The sequence below is a fragment of the Toxotes jaculatrix genome, chromosome 5 (genome assembly GCF_017976425.1).
Source record: "Toxotes jaculatrix isolate fToxJac2 chromosome 5, fToxJac2.pri, whole genome shotgun sequence".
Lineage (NCBI taxonomy): Eukaryota > Metazoa > Chordata > Actinopteri > Toxotidae > Toxotes > Toxotes jaculatrix.
This window is the reverse complement of record NC_054398.1, coordinates 12,017,434-12,038,937: the sequence shown is the minus strand read 5'-3', so window position 1 is coordinate 12,038,937 and position 21,504 is coordinate 12,017,434. Positions and strand designations below refer to the sequence as shown.

The window sequence follows — 21,504 nt, the reverse complement described above, 5'->3', positions numbered from 1 at the left end:
AAAGCACACAGAAGTACACACTGTCCACAGACTGGAGCTCCAGCTGCTGGTGGCCTTAAAAAACCCAAAATAAATAATACATTATATATGCACACACACACACACACACACACATATATATGTGTGTATATGTATATGTATATGTATATTATCTGTGTGTGTGTGTGTGTAGAACAGAGGCAAAAAGACTGGCAAAACTCTGTTCAATTTCTGCTTTATTTGGTAGCATGAAAACATGGAAAAGAAGATGCTCTGTGGGTTCCTTGCATGTGGTTTTGGTCAAATAAAAGCAATTAAGTGTGTGTCTGTGGCTTCTTTCTTAATTTACCCCGCTCGTCTTTCTTGTTTTCTTTTGACAGTTTGATGACTGACTGAGCGGCTGAGCCAATCACATTTCAGTAGAAACAGGGATCAGCTCAAATTAGGAGGGGCCGCTCGTATCCCCCTTAATATGCAAAATATTAGTTTGACCCAGTCCAGAGGTGCGGAATCATCCCAGTCTAACGTTACGTTCCACTCTGTGCCACCTGCGGCTGCGAGGACAGGCTGCTGCGGTACACTGATGCTGCATTTTATGGGGTAAAAAAACGTTCCGACCATCGGCCGGGAACGGACCGGCCGTTCGGTAAACCTCCCGATGGTCAGCCCGAAGCTACCAGGCCCCACCATGTCCCTGGGCCACGGGGCCGCTCTGTACAGTAATGTCCAATGGGCCCACCATGTCCCTGGGCCACGGGGCCGCTCTGTACAGTAATGTCCAATAGATATATTATATATAAATTAGATTGATAGATATCTAGAGAGTTATATAGATAGGTATATAGTCCTAAATAACGGTAGATATAGATAAGACATATAGATGCTTTTGTGAAATTATTATATATCTATTGCTCTATATACACTGATTCTCCAAAAATACACTATCAACACTACTAACTCTCAAAACACTCCCACACTCTTCCAACCTAACCACCGCCGTGAGTCAGGGTGCCGTTTCTACATGCATATGCTGGTGGTGCATGGTGGGAGATGGGGGCGGCGCCAAATGGCCAATTTCCCCACACCGTAATATAGATAATAGAAAACAGCTTAGCCCTTGTCTGTGAATCTTATATTAGCTGGTTGTTGTCCAGTATGCAATAAATCATTTATTTACTATAAAGTTTAATTTGTGTTGAACCTGTTTTAGAGAAGCATTGACTCTACTTCATGATCATTTTGGAGCCTGCAGTTTCAGTTTTACACCTCTGTATATAATTCAGTACAGTTCAACAGCGCTATGTCTCTAAAACAGTATCAGTGTGTCCCACACTCCTGTTTTAATTTGAACAACACTGAGCTTGGAAAGCGGAAACACTTTATCACGTGACTTCCCAGCTCTCTTTCCCGCCCGTATTCGTAATGAATTATTTAGGACCCGGAAACAGCAGCAGAGTGACAGGTCTGTCCTCTAAAAATCACACTTCGGGCTGCACGCAGATAAAGAGCCTGGATTTTTTTTTCCAGAAGAAGGAAACGCATTTGCTGCGGATGAACCAGCTGTTGTTAACCTGACCGCAGCGGCCGGTGGACCAGGAGCTTCAGCGAGTTCAGCGTTAAAGAAGCTCAGCGAGTTTGCAAAGACAGGTAGCTGCTAACAATGATGTTAATGATTGAAGTGCTCTGTTGTTATTATTAAAGGTTTGGGGATGCGGGCTTAAGATGACACCACTATTAGTTTGTGGTCCAATGTCCAGCGTGGTGTGGAAAAATCCAGTGCACACACTGAGAGAGTGGACTTTTTAATCAAGTAGTAGGAGACATCTTGTGTATTCATAGAATCTGGATGTTTAAATGAGGGGAAATGTAGTACATCTAATTTTAAGAATTCTTAACAAGGTAATCAAACTATTTTTGTTGAAAAATTACATCAGACACCAACAAATTCTTATTATTATCATTCTTAGAAGAGTATTTTTTGTGTGTCTTAAAGCATGTCTGGATGGGATGTTTCATATAACTGGATCCAGTAATTATAGTCCCAGATGCAGATGGTCCTTGGTGCTTAATCTTTTATTTAAAGAAAAAATAAAATCACTTCCAGCAACAGTAGGCTTAATCTGCCTACCAACATATGACTCTAACCATCCCCATTTTGTGCCATATGTTATCTCTGTCCTGATGTCACCAAGACTAATGGCTGCATATTGACAGTTTTTGCTGATTAAACAGGGTTAATAGTTTGTTACCTGCTTTCACTTAGAAACTGGTCTTAAAAGCGGATCCAGTTTGGTGAAACGCAAACTCTGTAGCTCTTTTCGAACCAGTTAACCCTCCTATGGAAGTTGTTCACAGTTACCACAACATATGTGACACTGACTGACTTGCAAAATGAACTGGTTTTCATATGCAGTGAGATGTAGGCTCCAGCAGGTGACAGTGTAGCCTCACTGCTACTAGCTTTTGTGCAAAACCTGAGGGTGCATGCAAAGAATTTGTGAACCTACTTTCCCTGAGTGTCTGCATTCACTCATCAGTTGTACAACAGAGGGAAAGTTGTGCACATCCAAAAGTGGATGAAGGATTTGGGTGCACATAGTTACACACACTGTTTGATGCAAAGTGTCCTCAACAACATTCTTTGATTACAGGCCAGGTTACTGTCCTTTTTCTTTTATGTAAAAGATTAAAACAATTGTGTTTTCCAAAGTTAATGTGTAACCAAGACTGACCCTTTGACTGCTGAAACATTTCGTTGTTAAAAAAAAAAAACCCTAACTACAAAAAATCTATTTTAATAATTAGTTGTTCATTTATCAAAGCATAAAATTCCAGGTATTCTCGTTTCAGCTTCTCAGACGTGAAGATTTGCAGTTTTTACCTGTTTTCATATCATTTAAAATATATAAGATCAAGTATTAATCGGTTCAAAACTGAAATTTCACATCAATATGGGCATTTTCACTGTTTTCTGACATTTCAGAGACAAAATGCTTTCTCCATTAATGGACTTTAATTAACTGGACAGCCTTTATTTTCCTTCTCTGGTGGTGCAGTGTGAGAGTGGACCTGTGTTTTCAGTTGGGGTAATGCAAAAATACAGTGTTTCTTTTCAGATCCTGCATGCATGTACAAATAACATCACATCCCATTAATGGTTGATTGGTGTTTAATTTAGGGCTGGCACTTCCTCTGAGGAGTAACAGGACAAGAGTCATTAGTTAGTCATCGACCCACTGGGCAAAATTAGCTCTCCACCACCCACCTTCCCCTCTGTGTGAGCAAACAATATACTAACACAAATTAGGACTCGCTGCTTTGTGTCAATTGAGAGTCCAACAAAGATGCTACACAGAGTGATATGTCATTAGTGAGCAGGTGGGGAAAGAGAACATAGAGCTGTTGCATCTCCAAGTAAGTAATGAACAGGTTTCCATGGTGACCGGGCTGCCTGGTGCCGTCCCTGCTTTTTTTTTTTTTTTTTTTGAAGGGGGCAGCAGAGATCAAAGCTGGCTGTCGTCAGTGCTGTTGTAAGTGGAGGGTTAAATGGTGGGGTTGCAGGGGAAAAGCCCCTCATTAAACTTAACCAAATCTCCTTTAAGACACAGCTGACATGTTAGCATGTTAGTCCACACACACCAGGTAAATGCTGTTGTTGACAATGGACGAGGATCTGTTTTTAGATTTGTTAAAGATATCGTTGAAGTTCACTTTCGCGAGTTTGGTGTAACTCCTGTGTGAGTGTGCAGGGTCTTTAACTGATCAAATATGGAGAAAACAGTTGTTGTTTCCTTCCAGGAGTATTTAATGTTGGAGTGCTCTCTTGTCTCGCCTTATTATTCACCGAATGGCAAAAAAAAACAAAAAAACAAAAAAACCCAGAAACCTAGAAAAGGCCGATTTAAATGTCACTTTAGCTTAAAGACAGTGCTTCACCGTGTAAAGCCAGAGGTCGTAGTAACCGCTGATAAAATAGACAGATAGTTTTCTTTGTCAATGTTGAGGAGATGTAGCTTTTTCTCTGTCAAGCTTATTTTTGTTGATTCAACACAAACTTCTTCACCCGCTGCTCTTTGTGCTGGTGTGTGACTTTTGGTCCCAGCCTCTGAAGTTGTAAAAGGATTACTTTTTTGTGTGTGGAGGGGTGGGGGTGTATTGGTGAGCACCGAGGTGTGCCCAGTGTTGTAGGACTGCCCTAATTATTTAACTGTAACCCTCATATGAGCAGCTTCACTCCTGGTGGTCCTGTACTGGGACACACTGGGCTCAACTTTTCGACTGGGGAGAGTTGCGAGAACAAGTAGTGTGAAAGTCCAAACGGGGGGGGGGGGGGCAGGGGTAGTGGTTCTCAAATCCTTTTTAAGCCTTTTGTCATTTATACAGGGATTTATTTGTCATTAAAGAATAATAACAGCATTTGTGGTACAATTAGGCCTTTATCAGATAAAAAGTGAGCTTTTAAAACACAGAATGGTGGTTTGATCTAATAAAAAATAACTTTTGTGCACCTGTGCATGCACATCGTAATTTTTTTCCAGCCACGCTGACTTTGGGTTTTCTATAGATGAGCTGCCATGATGTTCAGGTTTAATTTAGTAATTTCATAATATCCAAGAAGGAGCTGCGTTTCCAGATTGCACTGAGGTCTGATGATGTTGACGTATTGGGTCTGCTACTGCACCGCACCATCTGTGTGAGACCTTAATAACTGGGCTGGTGATTTATTGCCTGTACTCAGCAGTGTCTTTTTGAGAGGAGCCCAGACAAAAGCAGAGACCCTCACTCTCCTGCTGTTTTTAATAGTTCTTTAGGATGTGCAGGAGAAAAAAAAAAACCAGTAGTAATGTGGGGGCTTCAGCCTTTCTAAGGAGGCAAAGTGAAACAAGATTGAGTGCCTAAAATGAAAGTAGTTTGGGGATTGAGATTTTTTTTTAAGGTGGTTCAAAGGGTCTACTGCAAATTAAGGTTTTTAGAGTCAACATTTACATCAGTTTTAAGCTTGTTAGTGACTAATTTTCCTCAAACATTAATATAGCAGTGAGGGAAAAGCTTTGAGAAGACATAATTTCATATGCCAGAGGCTGTTGTTTTCTGGCCATGCTGCTGCTGCTCTGTAAACCTCCAGTGACCCCTCTCCTCCTCTCCTGTCCCCCTCCGGAGGGCGATAAGATGCTGCTGGAGAAGAGCTCGTCTTATCTCCCTGCTGCCCTCTGAGGCAGTCGTGTTTTATGGGTTGTAGCTCTTTTGTTTCCTTGTTCGCTGCCTCTCCCTGATCACTCACACTCATTCCTCATGGAAGTTGTTTGAAGGCCTAGAATAGCTTTGGAAAAGAAGCCCCCCTCCTCCTCTCTGTCTCTCTCCTCTTCCTCTTCTACTCCTCTGTTCACTCTTTATTGAATCCCGCCTCCATATCATTTATCTCTGCACCCCCGTCTCCCCTTTTTCCTCAGTGTGAGGGGGCCGTTAGGGGGCATCCTCTTTTCTCTCCCAGCTGGGTTTGTTGACACACAGTCAATCTACGGTTCTCTTTCACCTCTGCCACCCCTCTTTTTTAACTCTCACCCCCCCACACCCCACAGCTTGACCCTCCGCTTTCCCTGAACAGTAAAGCTGCCACAGCTGTGGACTGTATTAGCATAGCTGCTGAGAAGCAAAGTTGGGGGGGTGGGGGGTTCTAAATATATTGCAGCCGTTAGCTTTTGTTCAACACTTGACAGTTTTAAAACATTTCAGCTTCTCTCTGTGTATGGGGAGTGAGCAGAAAAAGGATCCGCAAATGATTTCAGTGTAACAGCCTTTTAAATATAGGACACAGAAGATGGAGGGAGAGCAAATGAAAAAGTAAATCAGTGGAAACAAGTCAATATCTAATTAGTGTATGATTAGTTTAAAAATCAAAACAAAAAGAAAGTGAAATGAAAGGAAAATAAACAAGCAGTCAAGTTCATATTTCCCCTTTTTCTACAATCAAAACAATACAATATTGTTTTCATGTCTGACATTCAAATGTCATTTGGACACATTGCGCTTCAAGCTGATGGCACAGAGGGAAAGAAACATTACAGCTCATAAACAATGATTGATGTTTCATTTAGGCTCAATGATTTCATTTTGTTTTCTTTCTTTCTTTTTTTTTTTTTTAATGCTGTCAACAGGTGTTGGAATGAACAGGTCCAGGTCCAGCTGGGATAAAAAAGCCCCACAACCTCCAGTCACCAGAATAACCCGCAGCTCTAGTTCGCAGGCCAGGCACACCGATCCCACAGGGTCTCAGGACTCTGGGCCAGGCCCCTATGGAAAACAACGAAAGAAGCAGGCGGACTCGGCTCTGGCTGTGGACCTCAGCCACATGAGTGTGAGCGGACAGGAAGTTTTGCCCACTAGGTGAGGACACGTAACAGTGACTCTCGTTAAATATATTTTTACATATTTTTAACGAGGCCATAAGTAGTGAGTGAGGCTACCAGTCGCTATTTTACATGTAGGATACATGATGATGACATCAGTCCTGTGTAGTATCTTGTGTCGCATGGCCCTGGTTCTGTTACAGATATACAGAAGCTGAAGTAATGTAGGCACCCTCCCACATCTCTTTTGCCATGGGGATATTTAGATTAGCTACACGTTGACAATTTAATATGAAATTAAATAATTTTTGTTATCATGGTGGTGATAGTTACATATGGGATTGAGTTATTCAATGGAAAGAAGAAAAGCAGTAAAATATCTGGGAGATGTGTTTATATTTTTGTCCTGCTCTCCAGTAAAGGAAAGACGTCCAAATGTAACAGCGACCACGTGAAGGATGGTCAGTCCTCTGGGTCCGGATCTGCTCAGGGCAGCCCATCTGTCTCCGCTGCCAAGCCATCATCCCGGGGTGGTCTTGCCTCTGTGGCTCGGCTGCTGAAGCTCGGCCGCTGTAAGAATGTGGTGGTGGTGGCCGGAGCAGGAATCAGCACAGCCAGCGGCATCCCAGACTTCAGGTTGGTGTCTTTGGGTTTGTTTTCTCTGCTTTTCTTTTCTTTGCGCTTTATTTACTTTAAATGTGTGTAAACCAGTTTAGTGGTTATAGAAACTGCGTCAGTATTTCAAAAGAGTTATTAAGCCTTTGGAACAGTTTATCTTAGCTGCTCTTGAATGAAACCATCACATAAATTCCCAAAATGAACATATAAAAATTTTTGTACCTCCACAATAATTTTTTCCCCAGAACTCCAGGCACAGGTCTTTACGCCAACTTGGAGAAGTACAACATCCCTTATCCAGAAGCCATTTTCAACACTGACTACTTCTCCAATGACCCGCAGCCTTTCTTCTCCCTGGCCAAAGCTCTGTATCCTGGCAGCCACCGACCCAACTACATACACTACTTCATTCGCATGCTACATCACAAAGGCCTGCTGCTCAGAATGTACACACAGAACATTGACGGACTGGAGAAGCGTGAGTGAGAAAAAAAAAAACAGCCAGAAATACAGTAGATCTTTTGGGGAAACTTACACAATAACATGGATGATCTTTGTTGCAGTATGTGGCATCCCGGATGACAAACTTGTGGAGGCTCACGGTACGTTTGCCACAGCTTCCTGTCACTTGTGCTACACCTCGTACCCTGCTGAGGAGGCTAAGGTATGTCTGGCTCTGTGGTCCAAAACCTGTCAAGACATAACGCAGTGATTCACTTCATTTGATGCCAGAGTAATACCTCCTGGATGTGCTTATTTCACAGCGTGCTATAATGAATGACAGCGTTCCCATATGCACGTTCTGCGCTGCTACAGTAAAACCTGATGTTGTGTTTTTTGGAGAGGACCTTCCTCAGAAGTATTTCCTCCACACGAAAGACTTCCCCAAAGCAGACCTGCTAATCATTATGGGCACGTCTTTACAGGTAAACATCAACATCTTTAATATCTGTCCTCATTACTCAAAATAGCTTTCCAGAATATTTTTTTGAGTAGGTACATGCTGAGCTCGGTTATATACGAACAAAAATTTGTTGTTTCAGATTGAGCCATTTGCCAGCCTGGTGAACACTGTGCGCTCCACTGTGCCACGTCTCCTCCTGAACCGACACGCTGTGGGTCCCTTTGAGAAGGTCCCACCGCGGAGAGGAGACCACATGGAGCTGGGCGATCTGGAGGACACAGTCCGAAAGTTTGCTGAAATGCTCGGCTGGAACGACGAGATCGAAGAGCTGATGAGGAGTCAGGAAACAGCAGTGAGTTCCATCTTTTAAAAAAAATAGATTTATATTTTGCAGATTATGTAAGTCTCTGTTTGGGTTCTTTAATAAATGGTGCAATCTCTGGCCTTTGTTTTTAAAACACTTGTGTTGACTGTAGAAATAATTTCCCTCCCTGCAGAGCATCACTGCTCTGATAAACCGCGCTCCATCAATGAGTGGACAGACACTTGGCCAAGGCAGAGGTACGTCAGAGCCACCGGGTAGGGTGGAAACATCCAGATCCAGACCAGGAGGTCAAAGAGCAACCAGCAGTGGCAGTGAGGAGACAGACTCAGAGACGGACAGCAAGAGCTCTGCATCGTCCAACCTGAGCAACTGACGCCAAGTTTAAAAAAACAAGACGACACTGGAAAGGTTTGAGACAGGTTCCTCTCTCCTTAGTTCATACAAAGACTGTTCTCCTGTACACACATTTGATTTCTAGCCAGTTTAGTTAAATAATCTTACCTCATCTGGGAATCTGAGTTTAAGTCTGTAAGTCTGTTTAAGTTTGAAGTTCATGCTATGTTCATATGTACAAATCAAAAGGTTTATCAACTTCAACAACCATATTTAAAGCACTTATTATGGAGTGGGTCCATCCAGAACACTAGTACATGTCTGAACCTTGTAACAAAAATTTTAATGTTTCTGCAAGTATACAATAGCAACAACATGTTAATGTTTTTATGTCAGCACAACACTGTATTTTAAACAGTATTTAATAAAGGTATTGTGTAATTTGCATCTTTCCTTTCTATGTTTGATGTGGTATGGGTCCAAAAAAGACAAAATATTCTTATTCTCCAGTTTATTAACTTTTCAGTGGACACCTCACTACATAAAATAAAAGTAGTGCTATTTACAGTGTGTAAATAATGTGCAAAAAAAAAAAAAAAAAGTGATTCCCATAACATAGTCTTTCCAGATGGAGAGAAGGTGATCAACATGCAATTTTAATTTATCTCACCATGATTGTGGAGGAAAAAGAAGGCATTTACATGTGGGTGTGAGAGAAAAAACTGTGATCCACAGATTCATGCCAAATTAAAAGGAAATGAGTGGAAACACAAAACAAATGGCCACTGGATGGTTTGGTAAGTATGGAAATTTTGTGACACTAAAACCTTCGCAGCCCCAGACTGCTGATCTGCGAGAAGGTGCATTGAAGCTGCCCTGGTATCTCGTGGTGACCCAGCACCTTACTAAGACACTTTAATTTGTCGCCCAAATTATCTGCATTTATTCTTTGTGTGACGAGGCAGTAGTGGTGATTCACAGGCCAGGTGAAAAGTATACTCATGATTATTCACTATTAAAAAAACAGAGCTGTTACCATATCCTGTAATAATGATACATGTTCTCTGGCTAGAGCAATATTCAGTTTGTCTGGATTGTAATCAGCAATTAAAGAACTTTTTTCTTTGTTCATTTACAGTAAATGTACCAGTAATCCAAAGAAGGATTTCAGTTAGGAGGCCAAATCTGTTGCGAACTCATATCCTATCATGCAGCTTTTAATTTAATCAAAAATCAGCAAAACTTTCAATCTAGAAAAACAAATTACATTACTGTAAACTGATTTAACAAAATGCAGATTTAGCAAGAGTGATGTAGATTAGAAAACAATCATTTCAGTTTACACATTTCTTTGTCAAGCGTCTACAGCAATCACAAAACAATCTGTTGACTATCGTCCACCACAGTATCTCTCCATTTTAAATGCAAAGAGAAAGTTTTCTTGTCCAGAACACCTTTCAGTGACATGACAGTACGCCAACAAGCCCTGAATTCAGAAAGTTTACCTTGGCGACTGATGTGCAACATTCATGATAATTACACAACCAAATACAGACTCACTGTGAGCTGCAAGTTCAAACCATACCATACTATACTATACACCGATCCTGTGGTCCAGTCTGGACAGGCCCCCACAGTTTTTACTGTGATTTCATATTTAAACGTGTCAGTATAATGTGCACTCAAATTATTTAGAAATAAAAAATAGTTGACAAAATGTGTAGCAGAAAAAATACTTTTAAAAAAAGTGAAAAACAAAAGCACAGGTGAAGGAATGATAATTTAGATTCAATTACACTTTTAACAAACCATGACAACAGTGTTTCCGATGAGAAACACATGATCGAGCAAAAAAAAAAAAATTATCACCTCTATCCTCTCAACTTAGGAAGCAGTAAAACGATGAAGGTGCAACAGTAACCAAGGGAGGCTTGCCATGCATTGTGGTGCATCACACATCAAGTCCACTTCCACTTTGGAGAATGGCCTACGGCAGCAACATGGCCCCTAAAGTCTCCTGTGAGGTGTTGAGCTGTGTCCCACTTCAGGGCTCGATCATCAAAAGTCCTATTTCAAGACCAAATACATCGTAATGGGCCAACAACACCCGTACCATTTCAAAGGACACTGAATGAGGACGCAAAAGGAAGATTTTCTTGTCTGGAGTGTATTCTTTGCAGCCCTCAGTAACCCACAATCCACTGCAAATTACTTTGATTGCTTTTTGACCACATCACGTTTACCTGATAGCCTATTTGCATTTGAGTGGTCAACAGTCATTGGTAAATGTCAGCTGAACTAGAACACAGCACCCAAATCATTTAAATGGCAAGACGTAAATAACAGATGTACAGGCAAGCCAAAGTTATAAGTATATATCTACCATTAACATTAGAACTTGTTGTGTTAACTGTGGTCAGCAAATTTAGGGGACCTTCCTGGTGAAAAACTGGACTTTATTAGTTGAAAAAGGGAGCCTTACTCCACCATTAGTTCAGGTTTCTGTGGCTGCCAATCAATTAAACTGGACTAATCTATTGGGAACTCTCAGTCCAGGATATTTTGCCTGACTGCCACTTTCAATTACAAATTTTTCTGATCCAGCACCTGTAAACACGCTGTTTCAGTGGCTGTAGACTTTTGTGCATTCTCATTTAGATTTCAGGTCCCCAGGTTTTATCCCCTCTGAAGGACCCACCTTCATGGGCACCATACATACCACTGAAATGGGACACAGCTTTAGATGTGTTGGGGCCTGGTGGGCTTAAGTCTGGAAAACGTGGCCTCGAAGTGCAGAGCACTAGTCAGAGTCTGATTCCGAGTTGTCCTTAGGTGGATCACAGAGAGTTTCTTCAAGAGGTGCTAACGTCCCGTCCGGCCTGACACCCATGGGCCGAATCACGTTCTGCCTGCAGACACAAAGACAATGACATCATTTACCCACCTGCTGGACAGAGAGTCATTAGAAGAAGACTGACTCATTTATATGCCTCAAACATAACTGGTCATGACTGTCTTCTTGTTTATTTTTAAAGTAAACAAAATCTGTAGACAAAACCCAACTCTGTTCAGGACCCTTTGTGTCTGGACAGTCTTAAAGAGGGCTTTCACCGGTACATCTTTACTCCCTTACATCCAGAACTCGAGGACCCTCACTCAACAACCCCCCCCCCCCCCCCACTTAATGGACACCGGCCCCTGCCTGGCCATCCTCTCTCTCCCTCTCGGCCCTCCTCCCTTCCTCTCCTGTGGTAGTTTAATTACAGGATCAGCGCTCAGACTAATCTCCTCAAAGCCACGGCTGCCCCTTCATCCTAATCCAATTATACGTGCACTGTGTATCACTACTCCCTCTCTGATGATTTATCATCAAAGATTTAAAAGAGGACTCATTTTCATTCATTTGAAAGATTCAAATACAAATGGCCGTGTAATTCCTACTGATTCCTGCAATTAAATTTATCTTATCCTGGAAAAACTACAGGTTAAGTTTTTTTTTTAAAGGAGGTGGAGGACAACGGTGCAGTGGTTGAATCTAGTGCTGCACGATTTGATGAAAACGTGCGATTGCGATTATTGTGGACAATATTGCGATTTGCGATTGCGATATTACAAATGGTGTCATGAGTCCACTTGCTTGAATATCAAGGACAACACAGAATAATGATAGTTTGTGTATTTCTCAACTCAAAACATACACATGACACACAAAAAAACACAAAACCTGAAGATTACAGTTTGTTCCAAATAACGTAATATAAAATAAATAAATAAAAAATAAATAAAAATAAATAAAAGTTTGAAAATATAGATATTTTCAAAATGTATTCGTAATTGTACGTTATGGTTCTTTTAGGCGGTTTTCAGTTTTATCTTTCACGTTACTTAGTTGGGCTTTTATTTGCAGGCACTCGTCGAACTTTTCTCTGTGTTGTCTCAAATGTAGATAGAGATTGGTGTATTACCTCGGGACGTAGAGACTTTAGCTTTGCAGGTTTTACACAGCACGTCTCGCTGTTCAGGGTCGTCATATCTGAATCCAAAGTATCGCCATACAACAGAAGTAGCATTTTTATTTTCGCCACCAACTCTGCTTGTCCCTCGTGCTCCTCCTCAGCGTCCGTGTCGGTCACTGCTCTTTGCTGAAAGCAAGGTAGTCACGTGACCATACCTGCGGCTGCCCACGGCGTGTGGATGTGGCGTCAATTACTCCACATTGGTTTACATTAAATCGCAAATCGCAGTCTTTTATGCGGTTACGTAATCGCACAGCGTGACATCGCGATTGCGATTAGATTAATCGTGCAGCACTAGTTGAATCTTGAGAATATTGTAGCACCGGTTTGACACTGATGAAACCTGCAGAGGGGCACCACCTGCCCACAGCCTCCTATCAATGCTCGATGTCAGCAGGTACTAACAAGACAAAACAAACAAAAACATGTAGCATCATCTCTGCCAATTAGAGCAAGAAAAAAAAAACCCTGTCCTTTCCTCCTCATCAGTGACAGAGGACTTGGGGGGCAGATGTAAGGGGGGCTGGTGGTGGGTGGTGGTGCAGAATATGTGCTAATTGGAGGATCAGTTAAGCAGTTAGGGGAGCACATTCTTGCAGGGCTCTGACCGATCTCCTTAGAGCAGCGAGTGTAGTGAGGAAGCACCTTTTGGTCACCACCACATCTCCTTCACTGAGGAAGAGAAGAAAGAGGATGCAGCCTCAGAAAGGAATCTTCCTCTTATGGCTGCACGTGCCTCATTACAGCTCAACCCCCTCTTTGGCTCAACAATGACAAGGTCAGCTTTCTTATGTCTGCACATTTGTTCACCCGAGTCCCTTCCTCTTCGTCCACGTTCCACCCAAATTGCTTTGTCTCGTTGTACCTCTGTCTCGGTCCACTCCCTGTATGGCCAATGATCGGCTCCTCAGAATGAGAAGAATAAAGTCAGGACACACGTGTTATTAAAAACCTGAATGCGGCACATAAAGGAACCAGGACCGACAAGACGACTCTGTGTCCCAATTAGGTGATAATTAACGGAGCGGTGGTAATGATGCTGCAGTGGCTTGCCGTCAGCTTCCATTTACTCCAGCTGAATGCTGCGGCGTGCTGGAAGTCCAGGCCTAATTGAAGCCGCAGCCAACGGCAAGAGATTCTTCCTTTGATGAATCGGTTGGCAGGGAGCGACTTCACTGTTACTTTTGTACAGGCATCGCGCTTGACTAACGTTAGCCTCAGCTCGCTAAAGAAAGGTCAACATAAATACAGAAGGGCCCTTTGCAGAGGAAACAATAAATAAGATGAATAATTTGAGCAGGGGAAGCAACAGTTGTTCAAAGAGAAGAAGTTAATCATGTTAGTCGAGGCTTTGCAAAGGAAACATAATTGATTATTTGTCAAAGACTTCTGTGTTTCTCCCGTTTGTTTCTTGGCAGGATTCCTGAAAAAACCTTTTTCAAATCAATTGTTCTATTCCATTACACACAGATGCTTTCTACCACCACATATCAACAAATCATCAACAGCAGACATGGCAACCTCTGCTTCCTGCCATTTTTCTCATACTTTGGTCTCCTGTTACATACAGTACCAAAAATCTCAAAAACCTGTCAACAACCTTCTGTGAAAATTTGTGTAGCATCTGCCCATGAGCCCCAGAAAAATCTGCACCTGGAAAACATTTCTGAGCTTTGTGCCCTAACCAAAACATCCTCTTGAGTTTTGTTTTAAACACATAGTGCTGTTTTTGGCCAGAATGCTCAGTACCTTAAGTATAAATAATCTAATACAATAAGCTCATGCTTGTATAAGTGTTGATTAAGATTCTGCAGCCACTAGCAGAGGTATTTTTACCTTGACAACTTGTCAAACATATTGACCAGTTTCTGGGCTTCGTACTCCTTCTGCTCTTCTGTCATCTCTTCAATAGGGTTGGGCATCGGCTCCTCCACATGACCAGTGATGGGGTTGATGCTGAAACACACAGATGAGCAAGCTTAATGCACAGCTGTGAGCAAATTCATACATTATCAATGCAAATACAATAATAACATCACATTGTCAGTGCTTTATTCTGAGCCCTGGCCTGATTACTCACAAGGGTTTGGCAGACTTGTATTCCTCTGTGTCTGAGTCTTCGTCTTCGGAGTACTGAGTCTCTCCTCTCTGTCCTGTCTGTCCTGCAAGAAGTCCTCGAGCCGCCAGGAGTCCTGCTGCATTTCCATATCCTGTGTACTTCAACAGGTTGTTCACTAAAGGATGAAACCACAAATACACAAGGGTGTAAGGTTACATATAAATGTAAACAGCCAAGCTGTAGTTATATTTATATTTATATTTATACACGAGTCATAAATCTGGCAATGAACTATTTAATCAACTACACACATTACTCCTGTTCTCTCATTCTCTTATTCTCTCATCTGATGTGCTATAACCCTTGTTCCTCGCTTGACCCAACCACTGCCTGCCCCTCTCTCTTACCACTCTCCTTGCAGAGGACAAAGAGAAACTCTTCAGCCATCTGCTTCACCCCTGTGTCGACGTGAGTCATAAGGCGAACCAACTTGTTTCTGATGGTGGTGCCAATCTCTGGCCTGATCTTCACATCTTTCAGTGGGGGAAGTACCTGAAGATAGATTAGAAGATAGAACTCAGTCAACTATTAACATCCTGGCACGAGAAATGCCACATAGTTTATTATTATCTCTGTTTAAATGTGATGCCAGTTACCGTACCTGAGCTTTGATGTATCTGCGTATATCTCTGTGGTGTCTGGATACTTCAGTCAAAAGGCTGAGCACAGGAGTGAGCCCCTCTTTGTAGTTGGAGCCCTGCTTGGAGTGACACAGACCACAAGGATGGGTAGATGAGAAACTGAATGATGTGCAGTAAGATTCTGCTCTGCTGTGAAGTGTATATTGACATACCAGCTGTCTAAGACACATTTGTATGTCACTGTGATGGCCCTAGTTAAGTTTTTTTTTTTTAAGAGTTTTCAATAAACTACCAACATCACATCAACACTTCTTGGACAAGTAATCAGTAATCTTTCAGTGTGTGAACTACTCATTCCTCTCTGTATTCGCTGCAGAGGATGAACTCTACCTTGTCGATCCTTTTCTCCATGAAGTCTAGTAACACCTGGACTGCATCCATGTTTTTCCCACCATATTTCTCCAGTCCTCCCTGGACAGGCACGTTGATTAATACATCCAGGCAGGGCCCAGGCAGGTTGTTAAGCAAGTTGACAGCATGGCTGGGAATGAAAAAAAAAGTAGTTTTTTTAAATTATGTAAACCTTTTAAAGTACTTCACAGGATAAAAATCATTGGTTTCTGAGATGGAGCTGCCAAAGGGTCTGGAGGGGTTGAAGAAGTCAAAGTCTAAAAAAATAAGGTTTAAGTAGTAAAGGGGATGATTAATAGATGAAAGCTTTGGAACAACAGCCTTTGAAAAGATGAAAGCTTTGGAGCAGTTTGCCTGAGAAGAGTTGTTCCAAAGTCAAGAGCCCCTGATGGCAAAGGACCAGTCACCTCTTGCTTTTAATCTACATTTTGGAACAGCTGATGGGGAGCTGCCAGGTGACCTCAGGGTGGGATCTGGCTCGTGTGGGGTAAAAAGGACTTTCACACATAACTTTTCTAACACACATTTGTGCCACACTGCTAAATCTACACAATCCCTATGTTGTCCAGACAGCAACTAAAGGGAAATAAAGTTTTATATTGGTATTGATTAGATTAGATTAGATTAGATTAGATTAGATTAGATTAGATTAGATTAGATTTGATGACCACTTGTGCTACATACACAATCCATAGCTGATATGGTTGGTACACGCTGAACAAGAGGGAAATCAGTGAATAAAACAGAAAATCAGAGTAGTAAAATAATAGAAAATGTTTACCTCCCTAACTGCTGGCAAATTCATCAAGACCGCTGAGACAATCTGAAACTTATATTTTTCTTTTCTCTTTTTTGGGGGATATTTTATTACTGTTTATGAAAGCCCACATTAGTCATAACAGGAGACAACTGATAATACTGTGTACTAGAGTGATGCCAGGAAAAAAAAAATCAAAACAGCCTAAATAAAGAATCCTAATTAACGCAAGATATTAATGTCACCAAATAAAAACCGCTTTCTCCCTTCACAGTCCCTTTTTACACTTAAACAGGTTCTGTCACATTCTCTCATTTATACAAACTACAACTATGCTTTGTTGGTCAGTGGGCCAAACTCCCATGACCAGTTCAGCCACCAGTTTGACAGGTCAAGAGGAACATCAGTCACTTTTACATGACACTGTTTAAATTTCAGTCTGTGGCCACAGATTCTTGGAATTCCTGCATTAAATTACCATGAGAATAAGATACTGCTGCAGTATTACCGCAGCTAAACGCATTTAGCAGATGAAACACCGACAAGGCTCCAAAGAAACATTTTTGTTTTGTCTGAAGTGTTATTTTCCCACGACACTGCAGTCTGCCACCGTCAGCTATCAGTCTTAATTAGTAGGGAGCTGCTAACTCACAGCTGCTTGGTGGACACTCAGTGCTCGTCCAGAGTGGGTGTTTACATGCAAATCACAGCAGGTGATTTTCCAGAGCCGTACGTGGATCTAGTTATTTTGCTGAGTGCTGGAAGTACTTTGTCGATCTGAGTGTTTTTCTATGCAAATCGGTTTCAAATGCCTGAAGAGGTGAGGACATGCATTTACATACTCTAAGCTACAAAACATTATGGGACTGAGTTTGTTTTGTGCCCTTGCACAGGTCACAAAGTGCAGAGCGCCTTCATTCAACGCTCAATGTGATGCTTTCCCACCTGTGTGCTTCCTCTGTTTTCTCCTCTGTCTCAGTCTTCAGCATCAACAGATGACGCAGGATGGCAGCGATTAGCCGGAATTGGTGGTCATCCTATCAAATCAAAGATGTACAAAAAAATTAATTCCAAGCAAACTTTCATTGTTCAGAGAAAAGTCAAAACAATGAGGTAAAACTACAAGGACAGGAGCCTGGAAGCAAAGGCCCTAACTGCAAAAATAGGAACTTGAATACTGAAAGAGGCATCACAATCAGTCTAAAGAAAGATTAAGAGCAGAGCACAGAGACAGTCTGAGGTTAAAGGTTTTTCCTGGGATTCAAAAAAGGAGGAGGAGGAGGAAGTTTGGATTTCTAAAACATCAAAGAGGGGAGCAGGGTCATACATGAGCCTAAGAAGCAAAATTACACTAAGTCATTAAGACTTACACTGTGTTAGAGGGCTGCCTTTGGGGTTGTGTGTCCCTTTTCGAAGCAAATTGCATGAAATATGACGAGCATGTTTGAAATATCTTCTTAGACAAGACTGCTAAGTTTGATACTGACTTAATAATTATACCAATCACAACTTTATTACATTCCCAACATGTTGGTCTGTGTTTGTAACCTGTGAAAGAAAGCGTGAGTTTGTCATGTACGGAGCTGGTGCTTCTTATCAGTGCTTCTTAAATTCACCTTAAATTCTCTTTGTAGACATTTTGAGTTGCTGTGGATGAAAGAGCGTGGGTGCAACTAATAACATTAAAGACGGCTGTGCACCATTTACACCTCAAACTATTCATAAGATCTGCCCCACACACCTGAGATTAATTTCACCACTAATTGTCATGGCTGCCCTGGCCCTTTTAGCGCCACACTGGTCACAGCTTAACACTGTACACATTTTGTGTATGAACTGAATGTTATCTTGAATTGTAATGTTTTAATCCAGCTGCTCCACATTTTATGTGACACTTACATTTCAGGGATTCAGCTGATGTGATGGGCTTACAAAGAGTCACTGACAGTGAATTAGAATGAGAGAGGTCAGAGATGTAAACAGGACAAATGGTTCATATGGTTGTTGTGGGGATCAGATGTATGATTTTTGTGCTCCAAGACAGCCTAATCAATAACTGAGCAAATTACTAAGCCAGAAACATTTACATTTGCACAACTAATCTACTCCTAACCCCTCCATACATACTTATAGCACAAAGTCAGAGAACAACACCTTTACTGTAACATTACACACTCTTGTAGCCTTACGACACATAACCACAACACACTCACCTCACCACCAGCATCAGACAGTGTGAGGTTGAACAAGGCCTTGAGTGCTTCCATTGCTCGCTCATTGTCCTCTGCAGGCAAGGGCAGGGCCTGTGGATCTGGACGGGCAACTTCATAAGGGCCTACCCAACGCACATCCAGGGTGTGCTCCAGGACCTCTGTCAGCAGTCTCACCGCATGCCATTCTCTCCTCAAAACCCCTCTAACATCAGGGCGGAGGGCAGACAGCAGGAAGAGAAGGCGCAATGTGAACAGGCCCACCTCATGGTGCCATGTGCGGGCAGTACGCAGGGTGGCACATAGGCCATGAGCCATCTGCAGATCCACACTAACCTGCTGAGCTGCAGGACTGTTGTACACCACATTGCAAAGGCACTTCAAGGCCTCAATCACCACCCTCTCCTCCTCATCTGACTGTGTGTCTTCCTGAGAGTTTATCTGGTTGTCATCTCCTTCCTCTCCAGTGTGCAGCCTCGCCTTCCCACCCAGGGTCAACATGCCTTCCTTGGTGGCTACAGGTGCGAGGACACGCTTGTCTCTGGACAGGATGCGGAGTGTCTCCAGACATGTCCTCTGACAGCTCGGCTGCACCTGCCTCCCAAGTACTGACAACACACCCTGACACAATTTCTGAAATGCCACAGAGAGAAGAACATTTGTTACAGCAAAACAGGACAGTTCATCATTTAATAGCAACCTGCTCAGATTAATAGTACTTACACTCCGCAGGGCTTCTTCATTTTGGTCAAAAGCGAAGGTGTGACTGTTCTGAAACAGAAATGATGCTCATTGTTGACACACATTAAAATGCGTTAATACAGTGGTTGTTTGGTGTGGTTTTATTTTCTCATAGGACAACCCACACATATTTGTCCACATAATACCCAACCTATTGTAAACGCACATAAATGTCTCCAAGATACTTAAGAAGAAATAGCTCAAGTTTGCTAACACTGCTGTTTAACACTACGTGCAGAAGCCTGGTTTGAGAGCAGGCAGCATTAGCATCATCAGTACTACGGGGGTGTTATAAACAAAGTCTCAAGGTCCTAGTTGGCTCATTCGTAGTTTTGCTGACGGTATGTTAAACTATCCCACAATAGATATCATACGACAGTGCTAACATCAGCTTAGTCGGCTATCAAAACGTTTAGCTAACTCAAAGCTAGCATAGCTGATCGGCTAACTGGCTAACGTTAGCGCTGCCGTTTGTTTTGGTTGACGTAGAAAAAAAAAGCAGAGCCGCGCCTCACCTGTCGATTATACTGCTGCAGAAGCTTCTCGGTTTCCTCTTCATTGACAGTTTCAAGCTGCGATAAGATATTATTCAAATCCATAGCGGACATCTAAAAGAAGCGAACAGGCAGCTGGGTTTTGACGTTACCAATGAGTGTTGTGCAGCTAGCGAGCTAGCTGACAGGCTAGCTTAGTGTGTATGTGTGTGTGTCACGTCTGCTGTCAACAAGGAAACTCCCCCGTCTCCATCACCTACAGAGCCGTCCTGCTCTCCACTGGATTTATCCTCTGTGGTACAAATATACAGTACCTGTACACTCACTTATTCCAATCAGCTACTGCACAAAGTACAAGATATCTAATCTGTAACTCTCACACTAACATGCTTATAACTTTTACCGAGTGAGGCCTATGGTCCCTATGTTATTTAAAAAAATCAAATAAAGTAATGAATCCGTGTGCAGGCGTATAAATATGTACACCGGTCAGCTTTATAAGTAAAATATAGTAAAAAATAAGTAGGAACAGTGGGGAAATGTGGAGAACACATGTAAAATAACACATGAATATAAGAACTATGAAATTAATTTTTACTGGCTCATGTTATGTAATCAGAAAATGAAGCCAGTTAATCTTATACAGAATGTTATAATATGTCCTGTCAGAGGTTTATGTTCTCATTATCACTTTCGGTGTCTAAAATTTTTATATATTTATATTATTTATATTTTTATGTTTTTAAATATATATTTTGTTTTTCCCCCTTTTTTTTTAAAAAGTAATTCCAGACAGCATTATCTCATCAGCACTTTACATCTTGTATATATGCTTTCCAGACATACAAAACATACAAATACTCATTCAAGGGAGCAAAAATATAAATAGGCATAAACTCACAATTAGCCATAAAATAAAATAAATCAAGGAAATGTTGAAGTACTTTTTCCCTTCTATCCTTATTTTCACTCCCCTCTTGCATAGGAGGGGAGTATAGGAAAATGCAGAACAGTACATATACATACAATACATATTTATACGCCTGCACACGGATTCATTACTTTATTTGATTTTTTTAAATAACATAGGGACCATAGGCCTCACTCGGTAAAAGTTATAAGCATGTTAGTGTGAGAGTTACAGATTAGATATCTTGTACTTTGTGCAGTAGCTGATTGGAATAAGTGAGTGTACAGGTACTGTATATTTGTACCACAGAGGATAAATCCAGTGGAGAGCAGGACGGCTCTGTAGGTGATGGAGACGGGGGAGTTTCCTTGTTGACAGCAGACGTGACAAATGCAGAACAGAGTCTTACGAACAATGAACATTTAAATTTTGTAGCAAGAACCAAGGGGGTCCATAAGATACAATACTTTTACCAGTGCCACTTTTGCATCATATCATTAAATGAAATCAGGATATACTGTATGCTGGCTACAGCTGCCTCACACTTCTGGGTTTGAACCTCTGTTGTTTCCATGCAGAGCGTGCATCTTCCTCCATCAGCCCAATGACACACAAAGTGAATTGGAGACTAAGTGTGAGTGTGGATGTGTCTGCTGTCCTCCTAATAGATGGTGGCACAGGCTGCAGTCTCCCTGCATGGCCCTGAATAGAAATATTTTATAATGGACATTGACCTATTGCATACGACTGATAGAAATT

At 41.8% G+C, this 21,504-nt stretch overlaps 2 protein-coding genes across 3 annotated transcripts; one reads left to right on the top strand and one right to left on the bottom strand.

The window, feature by feature from the left end:
- Positions 1-1,434: 1,434 nt before the first annotated feature.
- On the top strand, positions 1,435-8,951 carry si:dkey-103i16.6 (uncharacterized protein LOC557125 homolog). The gene is made up of 8 exons (XM_041038372.1): positions 1,435-1,626; positions 6,135-6,363; positions 6,744-6,962; positions 7,190-7,422; positions 7,508-7,608; positions 7,709-7,870; positions 7,988-8,200; positions 8,346-8,951. The coding sequence occupies exons 2-8, from the start codon at positions 6,143-6,145 to the stop codon at positions 8,544-8,546; spliced, it is 1,350 nt and encodes a 449-aa protein (XP_040894306.1). The 5' UTR covers positions 1,435-1,626; positions 6,135-6,142; the 3' UTR covers positions 8,547-8,951.
- A 51-nt stretch (positions 8,952-9,002) lies between these two features.
- ric8b (RIC8 guanine nucleotide exchange factor B) lies at positions 9,003-20,048 on the bottom strand. 2 transcript variants are annotated; one of them, XM_041038370.1, is made up of 10 exons: positions 19,857-20,048; positions 19,324-19,371; positions 18,604-19,233; positions 17,336-17,427; positions 15,613-15,763; positions 15,243-15,341; positions 14,989-15,133; positions 14,603-14,756; positions 14,359-14,478; positions 9,003-11,415 (listed from the first exon to the last, which is right to left on the bottom strand). In XM_041038370.1, exons 1-10 carry the CDS (start codon positions 19,947-19,949, stop codon positions 11,307-11,309), a joined length of 1,641 nt encoding a protein of 546 aa, XP_040894304.1. In that variant the 5' UTR covers positions 19,950-20,048; the 3' UTR covers positions 9,003-11,306. The 2 variants fall into 2 exon arrangements, with proteins under 2 accessions (XP_040894304.1, XP_040894305.1); XM_041038371.1 differs by having other exon boundaries at positions 15,243-15,338.
- Between the last annotated feature and the right edge of the window lie 1,456 nt (positions 20,049-21,504).

Bases quoted from the DNA above. Each gene is read 5' to 3' on its own strand.
- si:dkey-103i16.6 (XM_041038372.1), top strand. From the start codon at position 6,143: ATGAACAGGTCCAGGTCCAGCTGGGATAAAAAAGCCCCACAACCTCCA. The intron at 6,364-6,743 runs GTGAGGACACGT...CCTGCTCTCCAG, and splicing joins CAGGAAGTTTTGCCCACTAG to TAAAGGAAAGACGTCCAAAT. The intron at 7,423-7,507 runs GTGAGTGAGAAA...TCTTTGTTGCAG, and splicing joins CATTGACGGACTGGAGAAGC to TATGTGGCATCCCGGATGAC.
- ric8b (XM_041038370.1), bottom strand. From the start codon at position 19,949: ATGTCCGCTATGGATTTGAATAATATCTTATCGCAGCTTGAAACTGTC. The intron at 17,428-18,603 runs GTGAGTGTGTTG...TTGATTTGATAG, and splicing joins TGTCTGATGCTGGTGGTGAG to GATGACCACCAATTCCGGCT. The intron at 15,342-15,612 runs GTAGAGTTCATC...TGTCACTCCAAG, and splicing joins TGGAGAAAAGGATCGACAAG to CAGGGCTCCAACTACAAAGA.